Source organism: Lipotes vexillifer, unplaced genomic scaffold (genome assembly GCF_000442215.2).
Source record: "Lipotes vexillifer unplaced genomic scaffold, Lipotes_vexillifer_v1.1 scaffold1529, whole genome shotgun sequence".
NCBI lineage: Eukaryota > Metazoa > Chordata > Mammalia > Artiodactyla > Lipotidae > Lipotes > Lipotes vexillifer.
The window spans coordinates 356,843-378,987 of NW_006784325.1; the positions used below are offsets into that span (position 1 = coordinate 356,843).

Here is a 22,145-nt window from a genome sequence, read left to right on the forward strand (position 1 = left end):
GATCATCCGTGCGTTCAGCTACAAACGCTCGGGGTGGGGATGCTCGGCGGTCACCGTTCCAAAGCGCTCTCTCGTGGCCCCGCTCTGCCCGTGTTGCTCCGTGTCTCCTCTGGGGTTGGCGTGATCGCCCAGGCGGGAGGGGCTGGCGGGGTCCCCCTGTGTCCACGAGGACAACGACTGGTGCACAGTGACCGCGTGAGCCTCCATCTGGCGCTGCAGGCTGTCCATCTCCTGCCTGGGGAGACAAGGGAGGCGCGCGGTCAGACGACAGCCGGGGTCACTGTCCCCCCCAGAGACAGCCGGCCACCTCGGACCCGGCCCTGACGGCAGGTCGCTCACGCACACCCTGAGGGGCCTGTCGAGCCTCTCTCCTGGAACAGCACGATAGAGACTCTGGGCATTTTCCTGTGCACCACACAGAGGCCAACACGCCGATTGGGGAGAACGTGCGAAAGACAGAGCCGAGGGTCTGTCCTGCAGAGCGTCCACTCACAGGGCCAGAGCCACACCTGCCCTCGCCTCAGACATGGGCCTCGCACTGCCCGGTGTGCAGGGTCATCTAGCCCCGGACAGCTCCCACCTTGGAGATGGAGGGAGAGGCACGGGACCAGCCTACCGCCAAGAAACACCACGGTGCGGTGCTGGCAATAGGGAAGATTCTTCCAACTGAGACCTGCAACTTATTTGTAAAGACTACGAGACGGAGCCCAGAGCAGAGTCATACTTGAGTTGCTGGAGGCAGCTGTTGAGGTTCTTGAGGGGCTCCTTGCTCACGGCAGGCGGGGGCCGCAGCAGCTCCTCCAAAAGCGAGGCCGGCACGGGGCAGTCAGGGATCTTCACTGGCGTCACGGGGCTGGAAGAGCTGGCTTCTCCCTTCGGCTCCTTTCTCTGTTTTTAAAAGCACACGGTTAGGGGCTTCCCCGGTAGCACAGTGGTTAAGAATCCGCCTGCCAATGCAGGGGACACGGGTTCGAGCCCTGGTCCAGGAAGATCCCACATGCCGTGGAGCAACTAAGCCTGTGCGCCACAACTATTGAGTCTGCACTCTAGAGCCCACAAGCCACAACTACCGAGCCCATGTACCACAACTACTGAAGCCCATGAGCCACATCTACTGAGCCTACACGCCACAACTATTGAGCCTGCACTCTAGAGTCTGCAAGCCACAACTACTGAACCCGCGTGCCACAACTACTGAAGCCAGCACCCCTAGAGCCTGTGCTCCGCAAGAGAAACCACCGCAATGAGAAGCCTGCATGCTGCAACGAAGAGTAGCCCTAGCTCACCGGCAACTAGAGAAAGCCCGCGCAGCAACGAAGACCCAACGTGGCCAAAATAAATAAATAAAATAAAAAATGAATAAATTTATTAAAAAAGAAAAAAGGCACACAGTTAGCTCTCCCACTCGGAGGCTGACGCCCCTGCCCCTTCCCCGAGGGTCCCCGCCATCACACGTGGTCTTTGAGGTGCCTCCCCAGCTCCCCTTGGGCTTCTGGGGAAGCACTTCCCACTCGTTCTAAATCGGCAGAGCTGGCAGCCACGGGGGTTCAAGAAATGTTGGCTGAACAGAAAACCTTCTTCCTAATGCATGAAGCAACACTACAATCCTGGCTCCTCAGGAGGCCGGAGCTGCCAAGCACCCCCTAAATGAGAGCTCACGGTGGGAGCTTTCCAGAGAGACCACGGCCTTGACTCTGAGTTTCCCTAAGAAATTAAGTCAATTTTCCAACTCATAAGACTCCCCTTCCTAGGACTTCAAACTTTTTCCACAGATAAACAAACCGTGCTAAATAAACCTCTGAATCTAAGCGACTTCTTTGCACCTGCAAAATATTTACATAGACTGATTAGAAAAACAGATGGTGGGTAATCAGATAACCTGAACAGAGCTCATGACGGCTGCTTCGGGCTCCCCGGGCCCCTGAGCCTGTTCTGGCAGCTGTTGTGTCCCAGCTGGTCTCGCCTAGAGGCCCAGGGGCTCTTGTTAACACATGCAAACCATGCTCTCACTTGCTTTATAAAGCATAGTACAATAAGATGGCATCCAAATTCATAGAAAGAGGCAAACACTCTGTTGGAAAAAGCTCTAAATTAAAAAGACTTGGCCTGTGGTCCAAGAAGAACACCCCATCGTCATCTATCTTCACATGACCGTCACTCAGTGTTGGTTAACGTAACTCTGTGACTGGCTGACCGACTGGAAAGCCTGCCAGCCTCCCGCCAGCACATCCCGGAGCCCCAGCAGCCGCCTGGTGGCCCAGTACCGTCTTGGCTGCTCCCCGCCGCAGGTCCAGCTTGAGCTGCTGGTTTTGCTGGAGCAGCGTCTTCATGTTGCTCTTCAGTTCCGACACTTTAGCTTGAAGCATGAATTTATCTTTCTGGGTCAGGGACAGATCTTCCCGTACCATCTCCAGCTCAGATTTAATATTCTAAAGAAAGTGAAAAAGTCATAGATTTTTAAAACTGAAAGGTCTTGGGCTTCCCTGGTGGCGCAGTGGTTAAGAATCTGCCTGCCAATGCAGGGGACACGTGGTTCGAGCCCTGGTCCGGGAAGATTCCACATGCCGCAGAGCAACTAAGCCCATGCGCCACAACTACTGAGCCTGCGCTCGGGAGCCAGTGTGCCACAACTATTGAGGCCCGCGTGCCTGGAGCCCGTGAGCCTGCGCTCGGGAGCCCGCGAGCCACAACTACTGAAGCCCGCAAGTCTAGAGCCCGTGTTCTGCAACCCACCACAGCGAGAAGCCCACGCACCACAATGAAGAGTAGCCCCGGGCTTCCCTGGTGGCGCCGTGGTTGAGAGTCCACCTGCCGATGCAGGGGACACGGGTTCATGCCCCGGTCCGGGAAGATCCCACATGCCGTGGAGCGGCTGGGCCCATGAGCCATGGCTGCTGAGCCTGCGCGTCCAGAGCCTGTGCTCCACAACGGGAGAGGCCACAACAGTAAAAAAAAAAAAAAAAGAGTAGCTCCACCTCGCCACAACTAGAGAAAGCCCGCGCACAGCAACAAAGACCCAGTGCAGCCAAAAATAAATAAACTAATTTTTTTTTAAAAAAGTGGTAAATGTATAACTCACATTAGTTAAAAAAAAAAACTGAAAGGTCTTAAACACACCGCACAAATCTTAGTTTGTACGTCACAATTCCAAGGGGCTGGAACTCTCAGCCTTCATGAGTCGCTCCCCTCCCGCCGCCACTCCTCTCCAAGGGTCTACACTGCGGAGAATCCGGTTACAGTACTGTCCTCAACGTTCCCATCCACACTTCAGAGCCTCTGCTGAGGGGCCGGTAACATTCCCACATCCACATCTGACAATGAACCCAACCCTTGTTTAAACTCCAAGATCAGCTACTAGAATAAGCCTAACTGTTCCTAAGACAGAATACAAGTCAGTTCTGGTTATCTCAAGCTGTCCACCTACAAGCAGGAATCCCAGTCAGAGTCACGTTCCCGACCCTTTCCTCGAGCAGTCAAGACTGTGCCTAGATTTCTTCGTAGAGAAGCTTATCACAGACTGGCGAATGGAACTGTCTCATTTTTTGGACTTAATGAGATCCCGTTTCTGGGACACACCGCACAGCTCAGCCCAGGGTGGGGCCCTGGGGCTCCAGTCTCTGCTCAGCATCCCTCAGCTGCCTGACCTGGGTTTCTCTCTGAAATGGGATAATGTCTGCAGAACGGTGTAGTGGGATCATTCAAGCCATTGAGAACTGCTGCTGCACACCTAGCACGCTGCCTGGCACAGTCCAGGGAGGAGCTGCTGCAGTCCTGCCCGGGGCGCGTACACACCCCATACACACCCCGTACACGCCCCCATACACATGCCGTACACGCCCCGTACACGCCCCATACACACCCCGTACCTGCAGTGACTGCTGTATCCCATCCAACTCCTGTTTACTCTGCCGCTCAGTCACGTCCAGCTGCTGCTTCAAGGACTGGATTTCTCTCTCTTTCTGATCCACCTCCCATTTGAGATTTTCCATCTAGAGAAGGGAAAAAGTCACACGACCAAGAGAATTTTAAAATGGCTTTCTTGCATTATAACATTCTCTAACTATATCTCTGCGTATCATTTAATATCATACTTAGAAAAAATAAATATCCCTTTCCAAGAAGGCAGAGAATGAAGTGAATGTGTCAACCAGCAGAGTCTAGCTCTGTAAGTCCTGTTAACTGGAGATGTAAAGCCGCCCCGACGGGTCACCTCTTGGTTTCCTACGGGCTCTTTGCTCAGTTGCTCATCCAGCTGCTTCTGCAGGAGCTGGAGCTGGGTCCGGGCCTCTGCCAGCTCTGCCTGGAACTGTGCTATTTCCTGGGCATGTTTCCCCTCCTGAATCCTAGCATAAAAAACAACGAAGAGTGAAATTACAGCGTTCTTCCAATTATCTTCCCACTCAAAAATGTTGTCAGTTGAACGTTACATGTCCTGGGTTGACACGCATCATGACAAAAACTCCCATACTGCTCACCCTGGGCAGGGACTGTTCTAGGAGCTCTGCAATGCACTAGCTCAACTAATCCTCACAACCCCGGGGAGGGACGCTTTGTGAGCCCCGTTCACGGATTATGATGGGAGGGACCGATGCACGTGCAGTGCCCAACACGTGTGCCCGCACGGGTGCGAGCCAAGGCCACCCCAATGGGAGCCGCGCACCGCAACGAAGGGAAGCCCGAGGGGAGCCGGGGAGGCACCTCGAAGACCACGTGTGCCGGCGGGGACCCTCAGGGAAGGGGCGGGGGCGTCAGCCTCCGAATGGGAGAGCTAACTGTGTGCCTTGTTTTTTAAATAAACTTATTCACTGTTTATTTTTTAAATTTATTTTTGGCTGTGTTGGGTCTTCTCTGAGAAGGACCAGCAGGGCACAGAGTGGGAGCGCACGGCATCGAGGACAAGGTTTCAGCCGGAAGCTGCGGCATCCTGAGACAGCCATCGGACCTCGCTCTCCTCGGATCTGCCCGCAGAGTACTCAGCGACCCGCCAGGACACCGGGGCCCTGGTGCGCTGAAGGCACTAACTGGAGATGGAGGGGGTGGCGGCGCCCGGCCCCGCCCTCTCGCACTCACTGCAGCCCGTGTGCCTCCGCCTGCAGCCTCTGCACCTCCCGCTCCTTGGCCTGCAGCTCCTTCTTCACCTCGCTCAGCTCTAAGGTGGCGGCCTTAAAATGGCGGCGGCTGTGCCCCGCGTCCCCCTGGGCGGCAGCAACCTGGGAGGAAGAGCACGGCGTCACCGAGGCCAGAGGCGCAGCCTCACAGGACGCGCCCGGGTGCGTGGAGGCCGCCGCCCAGCCCCTCGCATCCTAGCTGCTCTTGCAGGCCTTCCTTCCAAAGCCTTCCAAGGTCCCCGCCAAGGATGAAGTACTGAACACACGCTTGGCCCTCAAGCGTGCAACGTGGTAGCAGCACCTGCTGAGCGAGCAAACGTGCCCAACTTTCTTGGTCTGGGCAGTGGTTACAGTCTTCCTCAAGTGTATCTGCATGTTTCTCGTTACATGCATTCACAATTCACGTATCTGGGAGGAACCCGCCTCTCCATCACATACCATCTAGTAACTGTAAGAAAGCTATTGCTCGTCATCCATTAGGACGCAACTAGCTTTCTGCATAGTTAACAACCGTTTATCTCAAGGTTTCTGAGAAAACAAGCAAATTCTCAGAATGTAACGAAATTTTCCATTTTCCTTTCCAACAGTTTAATTTTCTTGCCTAATTGCACTAGCAAGCACTTCATTTCAAAGAAGTTTAGTAAAAATATTTATAGTATATTACAGATGAATATAGAAAGAACTCATACGTGAATGGAAAAAAAACTCCAGTAGAAAACATTAGCCGTGGTTGTCACTAGGTAGAGATTCAAGATGATCTGTACTTTAATCTCCGTGCACACTAAAAATTTTTACTACATGTACTATTTTTACAATCAAGACAATCAGACCAAATGCACTTAGAGGAATAAATAAGCATCATTTACAATTACTGCCCTTAAAATAAGAAATCAAAGTAAAATATACATTATCCTTCCAGCACCTTTAGTTAAAAATCTCCTAGTTACAACGTCTTTAAGGTGAGAATAAAACAATATAAGTGATACCTGAGTACAGAGCAGAAGATAGGAAGGTGGGGATAGAAAAGTAGGGAGTGTTGCTGACTCAGTTTGGAACCATTAGACGTGCAGCAACGCCACGCAAGGATAAAATATCAGCTGCAGGTGAGGCAAACGTGGGTCAAGAATAAGCTAATAATTGTTCGTGTTAAAATATTCTTAACATATCTTAAAACTAGTTGTACTTTAAAAGAATGTCTTACTGTCTCACCCAGGAAATAAAGAACTATCTCCTTCTATCTCTAGGGTACTTTTGTGAAGAAATTTTTAAAGAATGTGGCAAAGCCCAGGTCACATGCACCTATAGACACATGAATGCGCCAATCACAAACATGTTCTGAGCATCTGCTCTCTGCAGGCACTGGGGACATGAGGGTAAACAAGCCGCAGACCTCGTCCCAGGAAGCTGACAGTCTAATAAGGAAAGAGCTTTACAGAAACCACAGACGAGGCATCGTGACAGTAAAACTTTTAAAGTGCATGGCCTGAGGTCCACTCTAGCTCGCAGGGTGGCCAGGGCAGGGCCCTCTGCGGGATGAGCCACCTGATACACTGGTGAACACCTGAGCCAGGAAGACTGCTCCAAATGCAGAACATGGCCATGGGTCTCCAGAACCACCTCTCTTGGTTGCATTTTTAACACAAATAAACATATACTACTCTGCAGTTTGCTTTTTAACTCCACACTACGTGCAGGGCATCTTTCCCCAGCAAAATACGTAGCTACGGAGCTCTGTGCACATATCTTAGAGTCGCACGACGGCACACACTCTTTTACTGATGAGCACAGGGAGGGGGGGGAAACAAACCAAAGTCACCGTGACGTCAGGGAGTTGCCCATTCAGCCTCGCTGTCACCAACCCCGTGATGATACCCTGTCCTTGGACACGTCAGCAAAGGTATTCACACGCTAAGTTCCTGGAAGGGAACTCATGTCAAGGGTACTAAGACTCAGTTTTCAGACATTTAAAAATTACATTCCAGAGGTTCTATGAGGCTGCAATCTGGAGCCGGTTGGAAGACACACACCTGCTCCTTGAGGCCGTGCACCGTCACCCTTTCCTTCTGTAGCGCGGCCTGCAAGGCCTGGACGAGCTGCTTCATCTGGCGGTCCTCCTCCTCTTTGCGCTGCAAAACTGCCTGCACCTACAGCACATTCCGAGAGTGGTAAGGAAGGAAGGACGTCAAATTTCCAAAGCCTGAGGAGCCCTGGGAACAAGCAGGGGCCACTCTGATCAGTGCCACGTGGGGGAGTCTAGCGTCACGGGGGCTCAAGACATCATAACATGTTGCCAACAAGGGTACAAGCCAGGAAAGGAGTGAGAATTCCATCTCTGGAGAACGCCGTGTGCAAAACCGAAATCTCAGATCACAGGAGTATCATCAATCATATGATCATATTCAAGCATCTCGTTAGGGACCCAAAAGATGCATATAAACCCAGGCTTATCAAGGCAATCGCCTCCGTAGCAAGGCTGCCCGGGGCAGGAGTGGTGGGAACTAAGGAAGCGCTCTAAAATCTGGTGAATTCAAGGCATGGGCTGGGATGGGCTGTTGAACGCCATTTGAAGACTTCCCTGAAACGCCCAGAGGGGCTGCAGAGTGGAGGAGCTAACAACGGGGTCTGCAGGGAGAGCCCCGCTGGGGTTTGAACCCCAGTGCTGAATCACAGGAGGCCCTCGGGTCAGAGTCCCTTACACACAGCATGACTGCCTTGAGCTGGGAAAGGTCCCCTCTACCCTCCGGGAGTCACCCACCCACAAGGAACCTCATGGGCTGAGCCTAGTCCCTCCACAGCTCAGCTTCGGGGAGACACAGGCTCCCCGGCTCCACCCCCGCCTCAGGGCTGGCAGAGGGGCTGCGACTCCAGCAGATTCCCTGGCCTTTACCCTGCAGGTGGCTGTGATGACCAAGTGCAGACCACACAGCCGAAGCCCTCGGAGGGCTGCCCCGCCTGCAGCAAGTCTCCTGCTGCAAAGGAGTTTCCATACCTGCAGGTTCAGCTGGACCAGGTCTGCTTCCCTCTTGGCTAAAGCTGTCTCTAAGATGCCGTTGTGTTCCCTCAGGGCCGCGCTAGACCGTCCAAGGCCCATAAGCTTCCCTCTCTCATGCTCTAAGTCCAGAGCCAACTTCTTATTCGACTCCTCAAGGCACTTTATCTTCCTCCTGAAGCCTCTGGACTCTTGCAGCTGAAACAAACCAAAGTCACCGTGACGTCAGGGAGTTGCCCATTCTGGCTCGTGAAGCTCTCGCACACCAGGAACTGAAAAGCTACCACCACCCGCAAGAACGCACAGGTGAGCACTGCCCCCGACAAGAGGGCCCTCGCCTCACAGCTGGGAAGGCTGCCGTGGCCACGCCCCTTCTCTCCTGGACCCACAGCAGACAGCCCAGCCCTCCCCCCGGGAACCGAGGGCTTTCGGAGAAGCACACCCAGGGTCGGAGCCCAGGCGGGGCCCGGACTGAGAGTGAGAGACAACTGTCAACTGTGCACGCAGCCCCGCAGCTCCTGACAGCCACCTTGGGACCCTGTGCAGAGTCCTAGGTGACACCACCACGCTGCTCGTGTGGCACCACCCGAAGCCACGACCGTCTGGGCCTGAGAGTTACGTGGAGTTCCTCTAAGGGTTGAGTCCCTTTGAGCCGGGTGTGTCGTCTGCCACACCAGAGAGGCAGCGAGCACAGCGGGCCCCGCAGCAGCGCGTGCGTGCGCGGCTCCGGCAGGGCGGGGGCTCAGAGAACCGGGCAAGTGGCTGACGCCCCGGAAACGCAGGGCGGAGGCCGAGCACCCCGGCCAGCGGCACCGCCCTGCACGTGGGGCCGCGCGGCGCCCGCCTACCTCGTCCTCCAGCTCCAGCACCCTCTCCCGCTGCTCCTCCAGCTGCTGGCTGGTCAGCGCGATGACCTCCTGCAGCTCCCCCTCCAGCATCCTCTTGCTGTGGCCCACAGCCTGCAGCTCCGCCTCCAGGGCCTGGACCCGCTCCTGAGGGCCGGGACGGAAGGCGGGTTTGGTCACGGGGCCCAGCACGTAGCCCAGCTCGGAACCGACCGCCCAAGGCTGCAACCACCTGCGACAGGGGATCAGCTCTCTGCAGCCTTCCCTCTCCCTTACAGGATGCAGTCAGCTACCGGGTAGCCACACAGTAATGACTCACAAACTCACTTTTTCACTTAATGCTTTGAAAACACAGAAAGATAAGAACTATCAATTACCGTCTGTGGCAACTAAGCTGCACCAGGCACGATGTAACCAATGCCACATGCGTGTGCACACACACGTGCTCACACACACACAAATGCACACGCGCACACACTCTTCCTGCTGCTGCTGTGGGGCAGGCGCTGATCTAAGCACCTCACTGTCTCTCCACAGAGCCGTCCTAATGAGGGAGGCTCTACCATTTACCTCATTTCGGCCTCATTTTTAATAAATTTATTTAATTTATTTATTTTTGGCCGAGTTGGGTCTTCGTTGCTGCGCGCAGGCTTTCTCTAGTTGCGGCGAGCGGGCTTCTCATTGCGTTGGCTTTCCTTGTTGAGGAGCACGGGCTCTAGGCACGTGGGCTTCAGTAGTTGTGGCACGTGGGCTCAGCAGTTGTGGCTCACGGGCTCTAGAGCGCAGGCTCAGTAGTTGTGGCGCACGGGCTTAGTTGCTCTGCGGCATGTGGGATCTTCCCAGACCTGGGCTCAAACCCGTGTCCCCTGCATTGGGAGGCAGATTCTCAACCACTGCGCCACCAAGGAAGCCCCATCGGCCTCATTTTTTTTGCTTTTTAGTTTATACTAGAGTTGATCAACAATGTTGTGTTAGTTTCAGGTGTACAGCAAAGTGATTCAGTTACATATACCTCTATCTATCCTTTTTCAAATTCTTTTCCCATTTAGGTTGTTACAGAATACTGAGCAGAGTTCCCTGTGCTGCACAGTAGGTCCTTGTTGGTTCTCCTCGGCCTCCATTTTACTGAGGATCAGCAAGGTGAGTGAGCTGCCTGAGACCCCACCTCACCAGGGCCGAAGCACAGGCTGAGCCAGGATTTTGGCTCCCAGGCTGTGCTTCTGCCCAGCTGCCACCGGCTGTGCAGCAAGAGGGTGACAGACTGCATGGCAGTGACACCCACTGCTGGTACCATGTAAGTCAAAGAATTAAACAGAGAGAGATTTTAAAGTAAAAAGGAAATTGCAATTAAGTTCTCCCCCTCCCAATGTAAAAAGTAAGCATGTGGGAGGGAATACTGAATCTATGTATTTTACAAGAGAACACCACGCTATGCTACAGTGTCCTCCAACTTACGAATTCTTAAACTGAGAGGAGAGAGGAACAAAGATGAGAAAAAAATACGATTACTAAGCATAAGGGAAATGACTCAAATCGGTGGGTGATAAACAAAACGCAGAATTTTATACCCACTAGCCAAAGTAAAAGGAGGTGGTCAGATCCAGACTGCAGGGCTCTGGGGACCAGGACACTCGTGACTGACAGAGTGACAGTGTGACGCCCAGAGGAGACCTGAGAGCCTCCACCACATGCATACACCCCCTCCACACACACATATACACACGCGCGCGCGCGCCCACCCTGCTACAGGTCCCCCACCCTAAACAATAACCCAAAGCAAAAGGCTCTCTCTCGCCTCAGGACGCCACGGGGGGAAGAGCAGTTCCCGCAGCTCTCGGCCCTCACCGTGTGCAGGTCCCTCTTCCTCCTGGACCCGAGCGTTTCACAGGAACTTCCCTCAACTACGTCGCACATGCTGTCCACCTCGAGGGCCGTCTGTCGCAGAGCCATCAGCAACCCGCCCCCCACCTGGCGCTGGCCTCCGAGACGCCTCCCATCGGCTCCTGCACTTGGCTCCCATCACCTCAGCTACCGTCACAGCCTCTCCTGGCCTTGGGTCCTCCCGACAGGATGGTGGCCAGGTCTCAGCTCGCTCTCTGTCACACGGAAGTTCCACTCCAAACCCCCGGACCCCGGCCCCCAGCCCCTCCAGCCAGACCCCTACTTGGCCCCATGCCCCCCAGACCCAGCACACAGGAGCAGCGCTCTGCTGAGATGCCCGCCGTTGCGCAAGACCATTTCAGACGCCACCTGTCCAAAAGGCTGTCCTGGACCCCTCGACCCTCACCCCAAGCCCTCTCACACCCCATGCATGGCGCTCACAGAACCTCCTCCCCAGACATGAGGAGGGCCGGGGCCAGCAGGGCGAGCGCCCCGCACGCGTTTGCAGGGGTCAAACGCAGCATCAGAGCCCCTGGTCACATTGCTACCGCGAGGTATTCTGAAGAAACACTGCCCACACACCTCCTTTCTAGACCCTCCTAGGAGGGTTTCGGAGGGGAGGTGCCTGTACACGTCATGCCCCCGCAGACCCCTGCACCGATTCTCTGCAACCAGCTGAGTAGGCGGGTTACCCACGTGCAGGGTGTGGTCGCTGCCGCCACCGGCCACGCGGGCTCTCAGCTGGCTCAGCTCGGCCTCGGCCGCCTCCTTGGCCGCGAGGGCCTCCTGCAGGCGGCGGCTGAGGATGCCCACGGCGTTCTCGTAGGCCTTGTGCTTGGTCTTCATCTCCTTCTGTGCGCTGCTCAGGTCTGAGCCCAGCTGCTTCATCTTCTGCTTCTGTTCGGTGATGGCCCTGGGGCGTGGCAGAGACAGAAGGAAGTCTCAGCTCACCTCCGACCCACTTGCCACACCAAGCAAAGGCCAAGTGTGTCTCCATCCAAGCTCCACCCTCATCTGCCCCCAGCTCCACCCTCTCCAGCACTGCGCTGCCCAGAACCCAGCTCCCCAGGATGTGGTCGGTGGGTATCCCCTACAGAGCCCAGCACCGTGCTTTCGTCTGTCCTGCTCCCCTCTCGGAGCTGCTTAAACCACCTTGTGGAGACAGAGAAGACTCCTCTCCTACCAAACGGAAGCTTCCAGCGCTCTTCCTGACCAGCAGCAAGGAACCCAACACTCAGGCTCACAGTACATCAGCGGCTGACAGAGCAGAGCGGTGCGGGACACGCCGCGGGAGTGAAAGGCCTGGAGCAGGCCGGGTGAGGACGGGCACAGGTGTCCACCCTGGGCAGTGCGCTGGGGGTGCGAAGGGTGCTGCCACAAGCGCTTGACACGAAAAGTCAAATGAAAACAAAAACAAATGGGGAGTGTTTGTGAAAGGATGTGTTAGCACATCCACGTGTAACCGTCGGATCGCGACGGAATCACTTTTCCAGTTTTAAACTTGGACTCTGACTTCCCAGGCTGCCTGTTGTAGACCGGCAAGGGCGGGACAGACGGTGCTGGGGGGGGCCCGCACGGCTCACAGCTACCACCCGGCGTGCCGCTAGCACACGCCCCGCGCCCGCATACCTTGCGGCTTCCTGCTGTAGCTCTTCTATTTGTTTCTTGAGCACCTCGTTGGCCTCCGTGAGAGCAGCCACCTGCTCTTTATCGAACTGCAAAGACTTCAAATAAAGGGAGGAAAAGACAAAATGAGGAGTGCCAAGCCTTCCACCTGAAGCCCAAATGTGGGACTGGCTTCCTCTCAAGGCCGCCTTGCAGGGCACGGGCTTTGAGGAAGACCCTGGCCAAGGACCCCGCGATAAGCGGCCATTCCACGGAGGCTGAGGGTCCTGCACCGCCCGTGTCAAGGCCGCTGGTGGGGCAGGCGGGAAGAGCTGCCAATGAGAATGCCTCAGGCGATGGCTCCCACCCGGTCCCCTCCCCAGCTTCTCCCAGCACCTCGGGGTAGCCTCACGCCCCCTCCTGGCCTTGCCCGCTGCCCCGTCTGCCCCTGTGCAATGAGAACCGTCCCCCCAGGACCGGCTTGGCCCTTGCAGCCGCAAGCCCCGCGTCCCACAGCTGCAGGGGTCCCACCAGCCCCCGGCTCCCCACAGCCTCCGGGCCCTCTTGTCCCGCCTGCACTCTCATGGCTCTCAGCTGCGGCCTCCAGCCTACCTGCCTCCCTGGACCCTGCCCGGCCCTCCGTGGGACTTCTGACACGTCACACGTTAAGACGCAGCCCTCAGTCTGACACCCTGCCACCGCTCTCCCCAGGTCTACCGCCTGCCTCAGAAACGCTCCTCAGCTGCAGGCATCTGGCCTGAGGTCTCCCTCTCCCCGGCGCCGTGCCAGACACCCTCAGCGGCACAGCCACCACTGTCTCTCACAGACTCCGCCGGCCACGGGGGCCCTGGTGCGTGCACAGCAAATCTGGCCCCACTGCCCTTAAAGCCCGGAGCCCAAAGCAGCTGCTGCAGGCGGCCCGGCCCACGTCCCCGTGCCCCCTGCTGCCTCTCTCCGGCGCCCACTCAAACGCCGGCTCGGACTGTCTCAGGAACCCTCCCATGGCTCTCTTCCGCCTGGATCTGAGCTCCACAGGCCCTCCCCCGCCCACCGTACAGCCTCAGGCCCGTTCGGCTGAACCTTCACAAGTCAAAGGCGTCCCCAGACCTGTAAGTGTGTCTCCATCTCGTCGCGCTCCCTCTGCGTGGACTGGAGGTGCCCTTCAAGCTCCACCACCTGCTGACAGGCCTGCGACGCCTCCCTCTGCAGGTGCAAGCGCTGCACCTCCGCGGCCCTCTTCTCCCCCTGAAGTCTGACGGCCTCCTGCCGCTGCTCCTTCACCTCCGAGTCCAGCCTCCTCTTTGCAGCCTTCAGCTCGCCGATGAGCTGGTCTTTGGAGGTGGCGTCCCGGCGGTAGGCCTCCACCATCACCTGCCCAACAGGCCGGAAGCTGCAGCCCGCGGGGCGGGTCTTCCAAGGGGTCAAGCCACTTAAACAAAAATGCTCACCACTTTATCTATATAACTTTCTGGGGCTGAAGATATATATTTCACCAAATCCGAGATACCACTCACTGAGACACATACCTAAGCAGGACTGGGCAATGCACAGGGGAGCCATGCCAGCCGCTGGGGGCCCTGACTGCTTCACTTCCTCGGGGGAATGTGGCCACTCATTCCCGCTCCACTTGCCCTGCCTGGCTTCTGACAGGCACTCCGCTTGCATCTCAAGCGATGAAACCCACCACCGCTTACAACGCCCTCAGCTGCCGCTTCCTCAGACCCTTGGTGGTGCTCTGCACTCACTCCTCAGACAGCAGAACTGGCTTCACTAACGTGCAGCGCCTTATTTCAGTGCTGGGTCGCGGTGCGTATTCTTCAAGGCAACGTCACGCAGGAGCCCCGGCTGCCGTGGAGGCAGTGAGCACTCACTGATGTGCCAGCAGGGCACGACCCGCATGGTCTGGATGCCAACCCCACCCTGAAAATGCACCTGACTCCAGAGGCATAACAATGGGAGGGGTGAGGAGTGCACCGCAGAATCAGTGAAGTGCCTTCAAAAAGCTGGAGTCTAGCTGTTACCTTCCTCTTGAATTATTTTCTTCCAGTGAAGAGATTAAACGTACAGGATTTTCTTCACGCACTTGTTTCACAGAAAGCAAGCTAACCCCACGTTCTCACCTTCTGTTGAAGAAACTGCTCCTTTGTCTTCTGTGCCTGTTTTCTCAGGGAGGCAGCTTCTTGCTGCAGGTGCTCCACCTGTGAGGAACATGTGTGCAGACATTGCACGGATGGCTCCGGGAGGGCCCTGTGCCTCAGGGGGACACGTGTGCACAGACCTGCCTCTGTGCCTCCTGTCCCAGAAGGTTACAGACGGGTCAGCACCTGCAGAGAAATCGCACCTACTTCCTGGAGGGAAAACGTGCTGACCTCCTCTTGTCCTTGACGCTCATGGAGCTGGATTCGAATCCAAAACCACTTCTGGCACTAACTCTACCTCCTCCACACCCTGCGGCTTCCTCGTTCCGTCTGCACTTGTTTACTGTTCACCCACATCACAGCATGGCAGCTCCCGGGTGGCGTGCTAGGCCACGTGCGCACACACCCGGACCCTCGGCCGCCTCCCACCCTCACCCACCGTCCTGCTGACGCGTCCAGGGCGTTGCACTGCGTCAGGCAGTCAGGAAGGAAAGAACCAAAGCCCCACGCTGCTTCTCGCAGGTCTGAGCTCCTCCTCGCAGGCGCACTGAAGCTGGTGTTTCTTGGCAGATTACTTTCAAAGCCCCAAACAACTCGGTTCCCGGTTCCCAGTTCCCAGCCAGGTATCTACACACCCAGCCACTAACCTAGGACCGGAAGTACCCCATCAGCTGCTGTGGGCCCCTTCCCCAGCTGAGCCCTGGGCCCTCCTCTGGAAGCATTCTTCCATGTTTCAAAAAAAGAACAAAACAAAGGACCAAACAATCAGCGTTACTTCTTGTATATGTGATTTCCACTTGTAACAAAGTGACAGCAAACTGCATTACCTGGCTGGACTTGATGGCCAATTCCTTTGTCAACTGCTCTAAAGCTTCTGACGAGTCCTGGGTCCCCTCTTCCAGGCATTTTGCCTCTCTATCAAACTCCTCCCTGCCGCTCTGGGCTGCCTGCACAGCCACCTCCAAGACGATCTTCTCGTTCTGCAGGAAACGGATGGCATCGTCCCTTGCGGCGGCCTCCCCCTGCAGCTCATCCAGCCTGGCCTCCAGCTCGTCGTAGTGGGCCTGCAGGTCCCCGAGGGCCTGCTCCCTGCTCTGCAAAGTCTCCTGCGTCGAGGTGAAATGCTTCATCAGGTCCAGGTGCTCCTGCTGCAAAGCCTCAAGCTGCTGGTCTCGCTGATGCAAAGTCAGCTTCACCTAGGAAAAAAGGAACCACAGTCGATGTAACCGCGCTTGAACGAAAACACCGCATGTCCCAAGAGTTTGTACTTCTTCCGTGCTTGGGTTTCAAACAGTCTGGACGATGCTCTGGAGGCAGCCTTCTGCGTAAAGCAGCGGCACAGGAGACCACGAGCTGAAGTGAACCCCCGCCGGGTCTGACAACGTGACGGACAGACCAGCGCCAACGAGCCCCGTGAGGCTGGCCGCGGCCCCAGGGCAGCGACAAGAGCGCCCGAGGGGCTTGCCTGCTCCAGTTGCTGCTCCAGGGCCGCCGCCGAGGCCGCCGTCATCTGCAGCTGCTGCTTCTCATCTTCAAACTCCTCCAGCCTCCTCTGCAGGTCCTCCTCCACCATCGTCTTCGCCTCTTGAATCTGCACAAAGGCAGCTTCCTGGTCCAACATGTCAGCCTGGGCCCAGAAGACAGAGCATTTTTTAAAAAGCAGGATAACCTGTAGCTACAGCCTTGGTGGGCAAGCCCACCACCCTGGAGAGAAGCCATCGTCCCCGTCACCATCCTGTCCATGACCCACAGAGAGAGGGCCCGAGGGGACGGGGGCAGAAAGCTGGCGCCCTCCCACTGCCAAGACAGGCCACCGGCCGATTCCTCCACCCATGGCTCCCCTGATGACCCTCGGGCCTGGCTGAAGAGAGAAGCAAGCAGACAACCCAGTTTTAAGAACTGGGATAAAGTGGTGAATGAAACCGCCACAGCCGCCACCGCCGCCACCTGCGTGAAGACAGGCTGTTCGGGGTGTGATACACGGCACATTCTCTTTCACAAGATTACTTCTTTTCTTTTTTAAAGATTATTTATTTTTGGCTGCATCGGGTCTTAGCCGTGGCATGCAGGATCTTTCGTTGCGGCACGCAGGCTCTCTAGTTGAGGCGTGCGAGCTCAGTAGCTGTGGTGCGCAGGCTTAGTTGCCCCACGGCATGTGGGATCTTAGTTCCGTCACCAGGGATAGAACCCGGGTCCTCTGCACTGGAAGGCGGATTCTTTACCACTGGACCACCAGGGAAGTCCCACAACATTACTTCCAGATGCCACTTGGTAAGACTAGAGACCAGGGGCCGTGGGGCAAATATGGCATTCCTTACGTCCTGACTATGTAGATAAGACCCAACATCTAGGAGTTTTCTTAGGGAAAAAACATTAGCTTATAACTTACAATCTTTTTATTTCTTTGACACTGAGCCCTTGAAGCATGTGTTTGACACAACACGACTTTCATCATTCACGTCATCCGTGAGGACAAAGGAGCACATGCAGATAAACGGGGATATGGGAGACCACAGTCACAGAACACCGATCTTCTGTGTGACCATGAGGTTCTCGGTACACAATGCCAGGATGCCGTGTACCCCTTTTCTTCTTTACTTTTCCCAACAAGCCTATTAAGTAGGTATTATTATCCATATTTAATGAAAAGGGAACAAAGCCCAGAGAGTTAAGATATTAAGTCCAGAGTCTCACAGCTGACAAAGAGCACAGGTCACAGCCACTGCATCTCCCTACCCTGGGATAATCCACAGAGGCGGCTGGACACGGTCCTAACCAGTCCACGTGGCTGTTGGAGCGTGAAACGGTAACGCAGGCTGAGGCCGGAACTAGGCAGTTCAGAGGAAGGCCCAGGTTACCTCTGAGAGTGCACAGACGAGGGAGGGATTGAGCATACAGGGAACACGAGGAACAGAATCCCAAAACCTTAAATCACTGCACATGGTTCAAAGGAGTATTTTAAAAGATATGCATACATACGCATGTATGTAGTACTAATGTTTACGTATAGGTGTATGTATTGATATATTTTCCTAACCTTGATCAATGTCAAAAAAAAAAACAACACCAAAAAACCCCAAACCCCCAAACCCCAAGACAACACTGACACCCCGCAGCCCCAGAAGCACGGCCCCACCTCGATGCCCTGGAGCTGGGCGGCAATGCGCTCCTTCTCCTTGATCGACCTTTGCTGGGTCTCCGTCAGCTGGTGGGACAGGGACACATTCTCAAGCTTCAGGTGCTCCAGGAGGCCCGCCTGGCTCATCTGTCCAATCTTCAAAGAAAAACACCACAAGTCGAAGGTTGCTAGATTCCAAGCACAAGCACAGCCCAGCCAGTCCCTGAGGCCACCAGGGTGAGGCTCTCTGTACAGCGCTGGCCCATGGGAGGGCCGCTCCCCAGGACCACCACCCCCGCAGGGCCTCCCTGCCCACCTTCCTGGCAGCCACCATGACCCTCAGGCCACCTGTGTTCTGTGTACCTAAGAGGAGCCAGCCGGCAGCCCAGAAGTCAGCGTTCATCACCCCCACGACGGTGCGGTTTGTTGCAAGACCTATGTGACAGTTCCCACTGAAGGGGCAGCCCTGAGTCCGGAGGTGAGGGGCCTCATCTGGGCGGCAGGGACAGCCAGGAATCTGCCCATCAGATAAACTGACCCACGGCCAGACACACCTTAGGCCCTGCCCTCTCAGTCCCCGACTGTCCCGGTCACGCACCAGGTTGACCCTGGCTACTCCCAGGAAGTGGCACTGGCATCCGCCCCGGTCTGACCCAGGCCGTGCAGACCTGCGAGCACGCCCCTTCCAGAGCTGATGCGAATGCTCCTAGACCTAGACCTGATGCCCAATGCGACCAGAAGCTGTGAGCTTCAGGGTCTAAGACGGAAGCTGCCCAGAGCAAGGAAAGGCGTCATTCGCCGGGACTTCATCTCAAGGCAACAAAAGAATAAAGACTGCGTTCTTCTCCAACCTGAACGTTCCTGGGACGCTTCCACGTTACTGGAGAAATAGGGTGAAAATGTACCACATGCGGTAATTAAGGAACGCTGACCTGGGTGTCAAAGGAATTTGAAAAAAGCAGTTATGGTTCTCAAACTGCCATTCCCTTGGACTCTTTCTCCATTTCTGTCTTCCAAATGCCATTTCTGACTTAGCTCAGGATATAAATCTGGATTCTTTAAATATTCCATGCCTCAAATAAATGCACAACAGCTTCAAAATTGCATTGACTTGCAATTATTTCCAAGTACATGGTAAGTAGAACAAACGCTTATTTATGCTAAGGACGTATTTAAGCCAGGTCCTCTAGCTTAAAAAATACACAACATAAGGACTGCCCTGGTGGCGCAGTGCTTAAGAATCCGCCTGCCAATGCAGGGGACATGGGTTCGAGCCCTGGTCCGGGAAGATCCCACACGCCGTGGGGCAACTAAGCCCGTGCGCCACAACTACTGAGCCTGCGCTCGGGAGCCCGTGAGCCACAACTACTGAAGCCTGTGTGCCTAGAGCTCGTGCTCCGCAACAAGAGAAGCCACCGCAATGAGAAGCCCACGCACCGAAACAAACAGTAGCCCCAGCTCACTGCAACTAGAGAAAGCCTGTGTGCAGCAACGAAGACCCAACGTAGCCAAAAATAAATAAATAAATAATAAATAAATTTATTTTTACAATATATACAACAAATTTTTTTAAATTCTATTTTGTATATTTGTAGACTTTAGATTTTTTTAAAAAGGAGCATTTGGTGGAGTTAGTACTTTACGTCCTCTACTTGAGAAGTAAAGTTTCAATGTTTTGAATATTGTAACAAAAAAGGTACAACATTTTACCTGGATAAAAAAAAAAGTGGGGAGATAAAATAAAACCCACAGCAAAATTCAAAAAGAAGACAGGCTGACCAAGGCACCATCAGCACCCTCACAATCGGTCCAATTAGTCCAAACACTGAGATTTGGAGCAAAGTGCATTTCAGCATCTTGCCTACTGCTCCCGAGAACACGCCTCGGCCCCGGTCACCCTGCAGACCTGGACTCACACCTGTTCCCACTCACGCAGAGTTAGAGGCTGACACTCTGGTACCCTAACAACACAGGAAGAAAGCGAGGATATGGGAAATGAGTGTTCTCTGGGAGGATCTGGTGACCAGGCAGCTGGAGAGCTCTGCCAGGAGGTGGCGTGTGCCGCGCTCTGTGCACGTAAGAAACGCGCCACAGGAGGTGGTGACGGCGCAGGAGAGCCAGGGAGCAAGCGGCCCGAGACCCCCGCAGGCGTGGATTTCACAGCTGGGTTCCAACGACAAAAGGCGACCCCAGAGAGGGGACGGGATGTACGACTCAGAGAGAGGAACACAGGACATCCCAGAGAGGGGGATTTTAGTATTTAAAATGCTCAAGCAGAAGCTGTGAAACTCCCTGTGTCAGAAGGTCACAGAAGGAGGTGACCCCCACCACCACCACCCCACAGGGCCTCCCTGCCCATGCAGTGGGGTGTGGGCTAGATGGGTGTTCAGCAGATTTTCAAAAAACCTATGGGTGAAATCTAAACTCAGAAAAGTCGCTTCAATTTAGGGAAAAAGCAAGTGTTCCACACCAGATGTGCAGCATGAGCCGCTGGCCACGGCAGGGGCTGTACCTGGATGTGGGCCATCTCGCCCTGCAGCCGGACCCGGGCCTCCTGGGCCAGAGCGAGCTGCTGCTGATACCACTGCCGGACACTCTGCAGGGACGCAATCTCGGCCTGGGACGCCTTCAGCTTGCTGGTCAGCGTCGTGCGCTCCAGCTGCACCTGCTGCAGCTGGCTCTGCAAGGCTGTCATCTGCTGCCGCAGGTCATGCACTGAAACAAGCAAGCAGAGACGCTCAGGGGAGCCCAGCCGCGCCAAAGGTCCCGTCAAGCCGGCTCCGCAGACAGCAGCGCACTCTGGGTCCCCTCTTCCTCGGCACGATCCCTTCTATGCAACCTCAAGTGCCGAGCCACAGTCCCGGGCATCCCGGTTAGGGTCTGGTCACTGCTCATCAACTGATAACACACAGCCTTGTTTTACGTGTGCTTCTGCTGAAAGACACCTTGCTTCACTTTCTTTTGATTCATTAACGCTGAACTGACAGTCGACAGCGCTGTACCTCGTGCCCGTACAGAGCTTGTCTATCACCCATGTTTTCTCCACAAAGCACGTCACGGCCTTCCTGCACTTAGGAACACCACACAGTGTTTGGGGTTAATCGTAAAGAGCAAAACCACCCCAAACAGCACAAAAATGCAAAAAACGTGGCACTAAATCGACCATTAAAGGACACTTGTGGTACAAGAGCTGAACCGAGAAGGCTGAGCCTTTTTGCACATCAGGTGACCGCGACCCTTCTCTGCTCTTCACCTATCTGCAAATGACCGGAAAGAGCTGTGAGTACTGGTGGGGGTACAAATACATTTAGTGAATCGGAGAATTCACAATTAGCAAATCTGCAAACAATGAGATCGACTGTGTGTCCACAACGTTGCCATGGGAGCTTTCTGGCTCGAGACTTTGGCATGATGACATCTGTGAGTCATCAACAAGCTCAGGAATGGCATACACACTAAACCCTGCCGGTCTGCTGATATGGTCAACACTGTTGAGGGCAGGGCGGGAAGGGGAGCAAACAGGAAATCATAGCAGAAACCCAAATCATAGTACAAACAAAACCAGTCAATTATTTAAAAAATAAATTACACCAAGTATTTAAGAAAACACTTAACGATTCTAATGATAGTTTCCAAAAATTTAAAACAGAACAAAAAAAACACGATAGGATCCATGAGCCCTGATGTGAAATCCTTGGGGATAGATGCGCCTCAGAGTTCAGAGCAGTGGGGCTTTAGGATGGCAACAGGAGCACCTCCCCCGCACCCCCAAATCCCCCAGCCAGCAGACACACCGACAGCAAGGCGTGGGTGCGGGTCAGACTGCTGCCTGCCGAGCTCTGGTCTGGCCACGCCTTGCAACCCAGAGCAATACAGAACTTCTTGGATTTTATAGTTTTCTTAAGGGATTGGGTACTATAAAATGCTCAGAGACTACAGTCAGTCGGCTGTTTTATTTCTCAGCTGGTGCTTTCCCCCTCCAGGATCCGGATAAAGTTTTTGCCACAGCCGTTTGTCACTTTTCCTTTAGTTCATCAGATCTGAAACCTCATCTCACAAGTCTTACGGCCAAGGCTCCACGTCGGCAGACACCGTGGTCCTTCACAGCAGCCCCGCCGCACCCTGCTCACATCGCTCAGACGCCCAGACCTCGGGGACAATAACGTCATCTCTGCAGCCTGCACTGGAGACCAGGGTCTGGGCTGACACGCCCTGGGCTCTGAGCGCCATTCTCCCACCCCCTCTCCCCCTCCTCCCATCAGCACAGTGAGATGTCGTGAGCCCACAGACCACACTTCTTGGCGCCGGCTGCGTGTGGAGCATGGGCTCTGGGAATGGAGTACGCGCCCCCAGGATGAGGAGAAAGCACGAGGGAAGGACACACAGGTCCGCCGTGCCTGGCCCACCAGCAAGGTTCCCTGACTCCACTGTTCCATCTGTCTATCGTTCCAGAGGGGGTTC

The 22,145-nt window shown here is 55.1% G+C and overlaps 1 protein-coding gene across 1 annotated transcript in view; it reads right to left on the reverse strand.

Moving 5' to 3' along the window:
• The window catches only part of GOLGA3 (golgin A3), a 44,159-nt gene that overhangs the window by 8,113 nt on the left and 13,901 nt on the right, over window positions 1-22,145 (reverse strand). The window contains exons 7-24 of the mRNA XM_007456691.1: window positions 20,197-20,399; window positions 17,703-17,840; window positions 16,032-16,193; window positions 15,394-15,762; window positions 14,549-14,626; window positions 13,536-13,799; window positions 12,453-12,547; window positions 11,520-11,736; window positions 8,946-9,089; window positions 8,098-8,295; window positions 7,136-7,252; window positions 5,071-5,210; window positions 4,211-4,343; window positions 3,867-3,989; window positions 2,265-2,429; window positions 2,011-2,013; window positions 725-888; window positions 27-235 (exon numbers count right to left, since the gene is read on the reverse strand). Of these exons, the coding sequence (XP_007456753.1) occupies window positions 27-235; window positions 725-888; window positions 2,011-2,013; window positions 2,265-2,429; window positions 3,867-3,989; window positions 4,211-4,343; window positions 5,071-5,210; window positions 7,136-7,252; window positions 8,098-8,295; window positions 8,946-9,089; window positions 11,520-11,736; window positions 12,453-12,547; window positions 13,536-13,799; window positions 14,549-14,626; window positions 15,394-15,762; window positions 16,032-16,193; window positions 17,703-17,840; window positions 20,197-20,399 (2,922 nt within the window). The remainder of the gene's footprint in view (window positions 1-26; window positions 236-724; window positions 889-2,010; window positions 2,014-2,264; window positions 2,430-3,866; window positions 3,990-4,210; window positions 4,344-5,070; window positions 5,211-7,135; window positions 7,253-8,097; window positions 8,296-8,945; window positions 9,090-11,519; window positions 11,737-12,452; window positions 12,548-13,535; window positions 13,800-14,548; window positions 14,627-15,393; window positions 15,763-16,031; window positions 16,194-17,702; window positions 17,841-20,196; window positions 20,400-22,145) is intronic.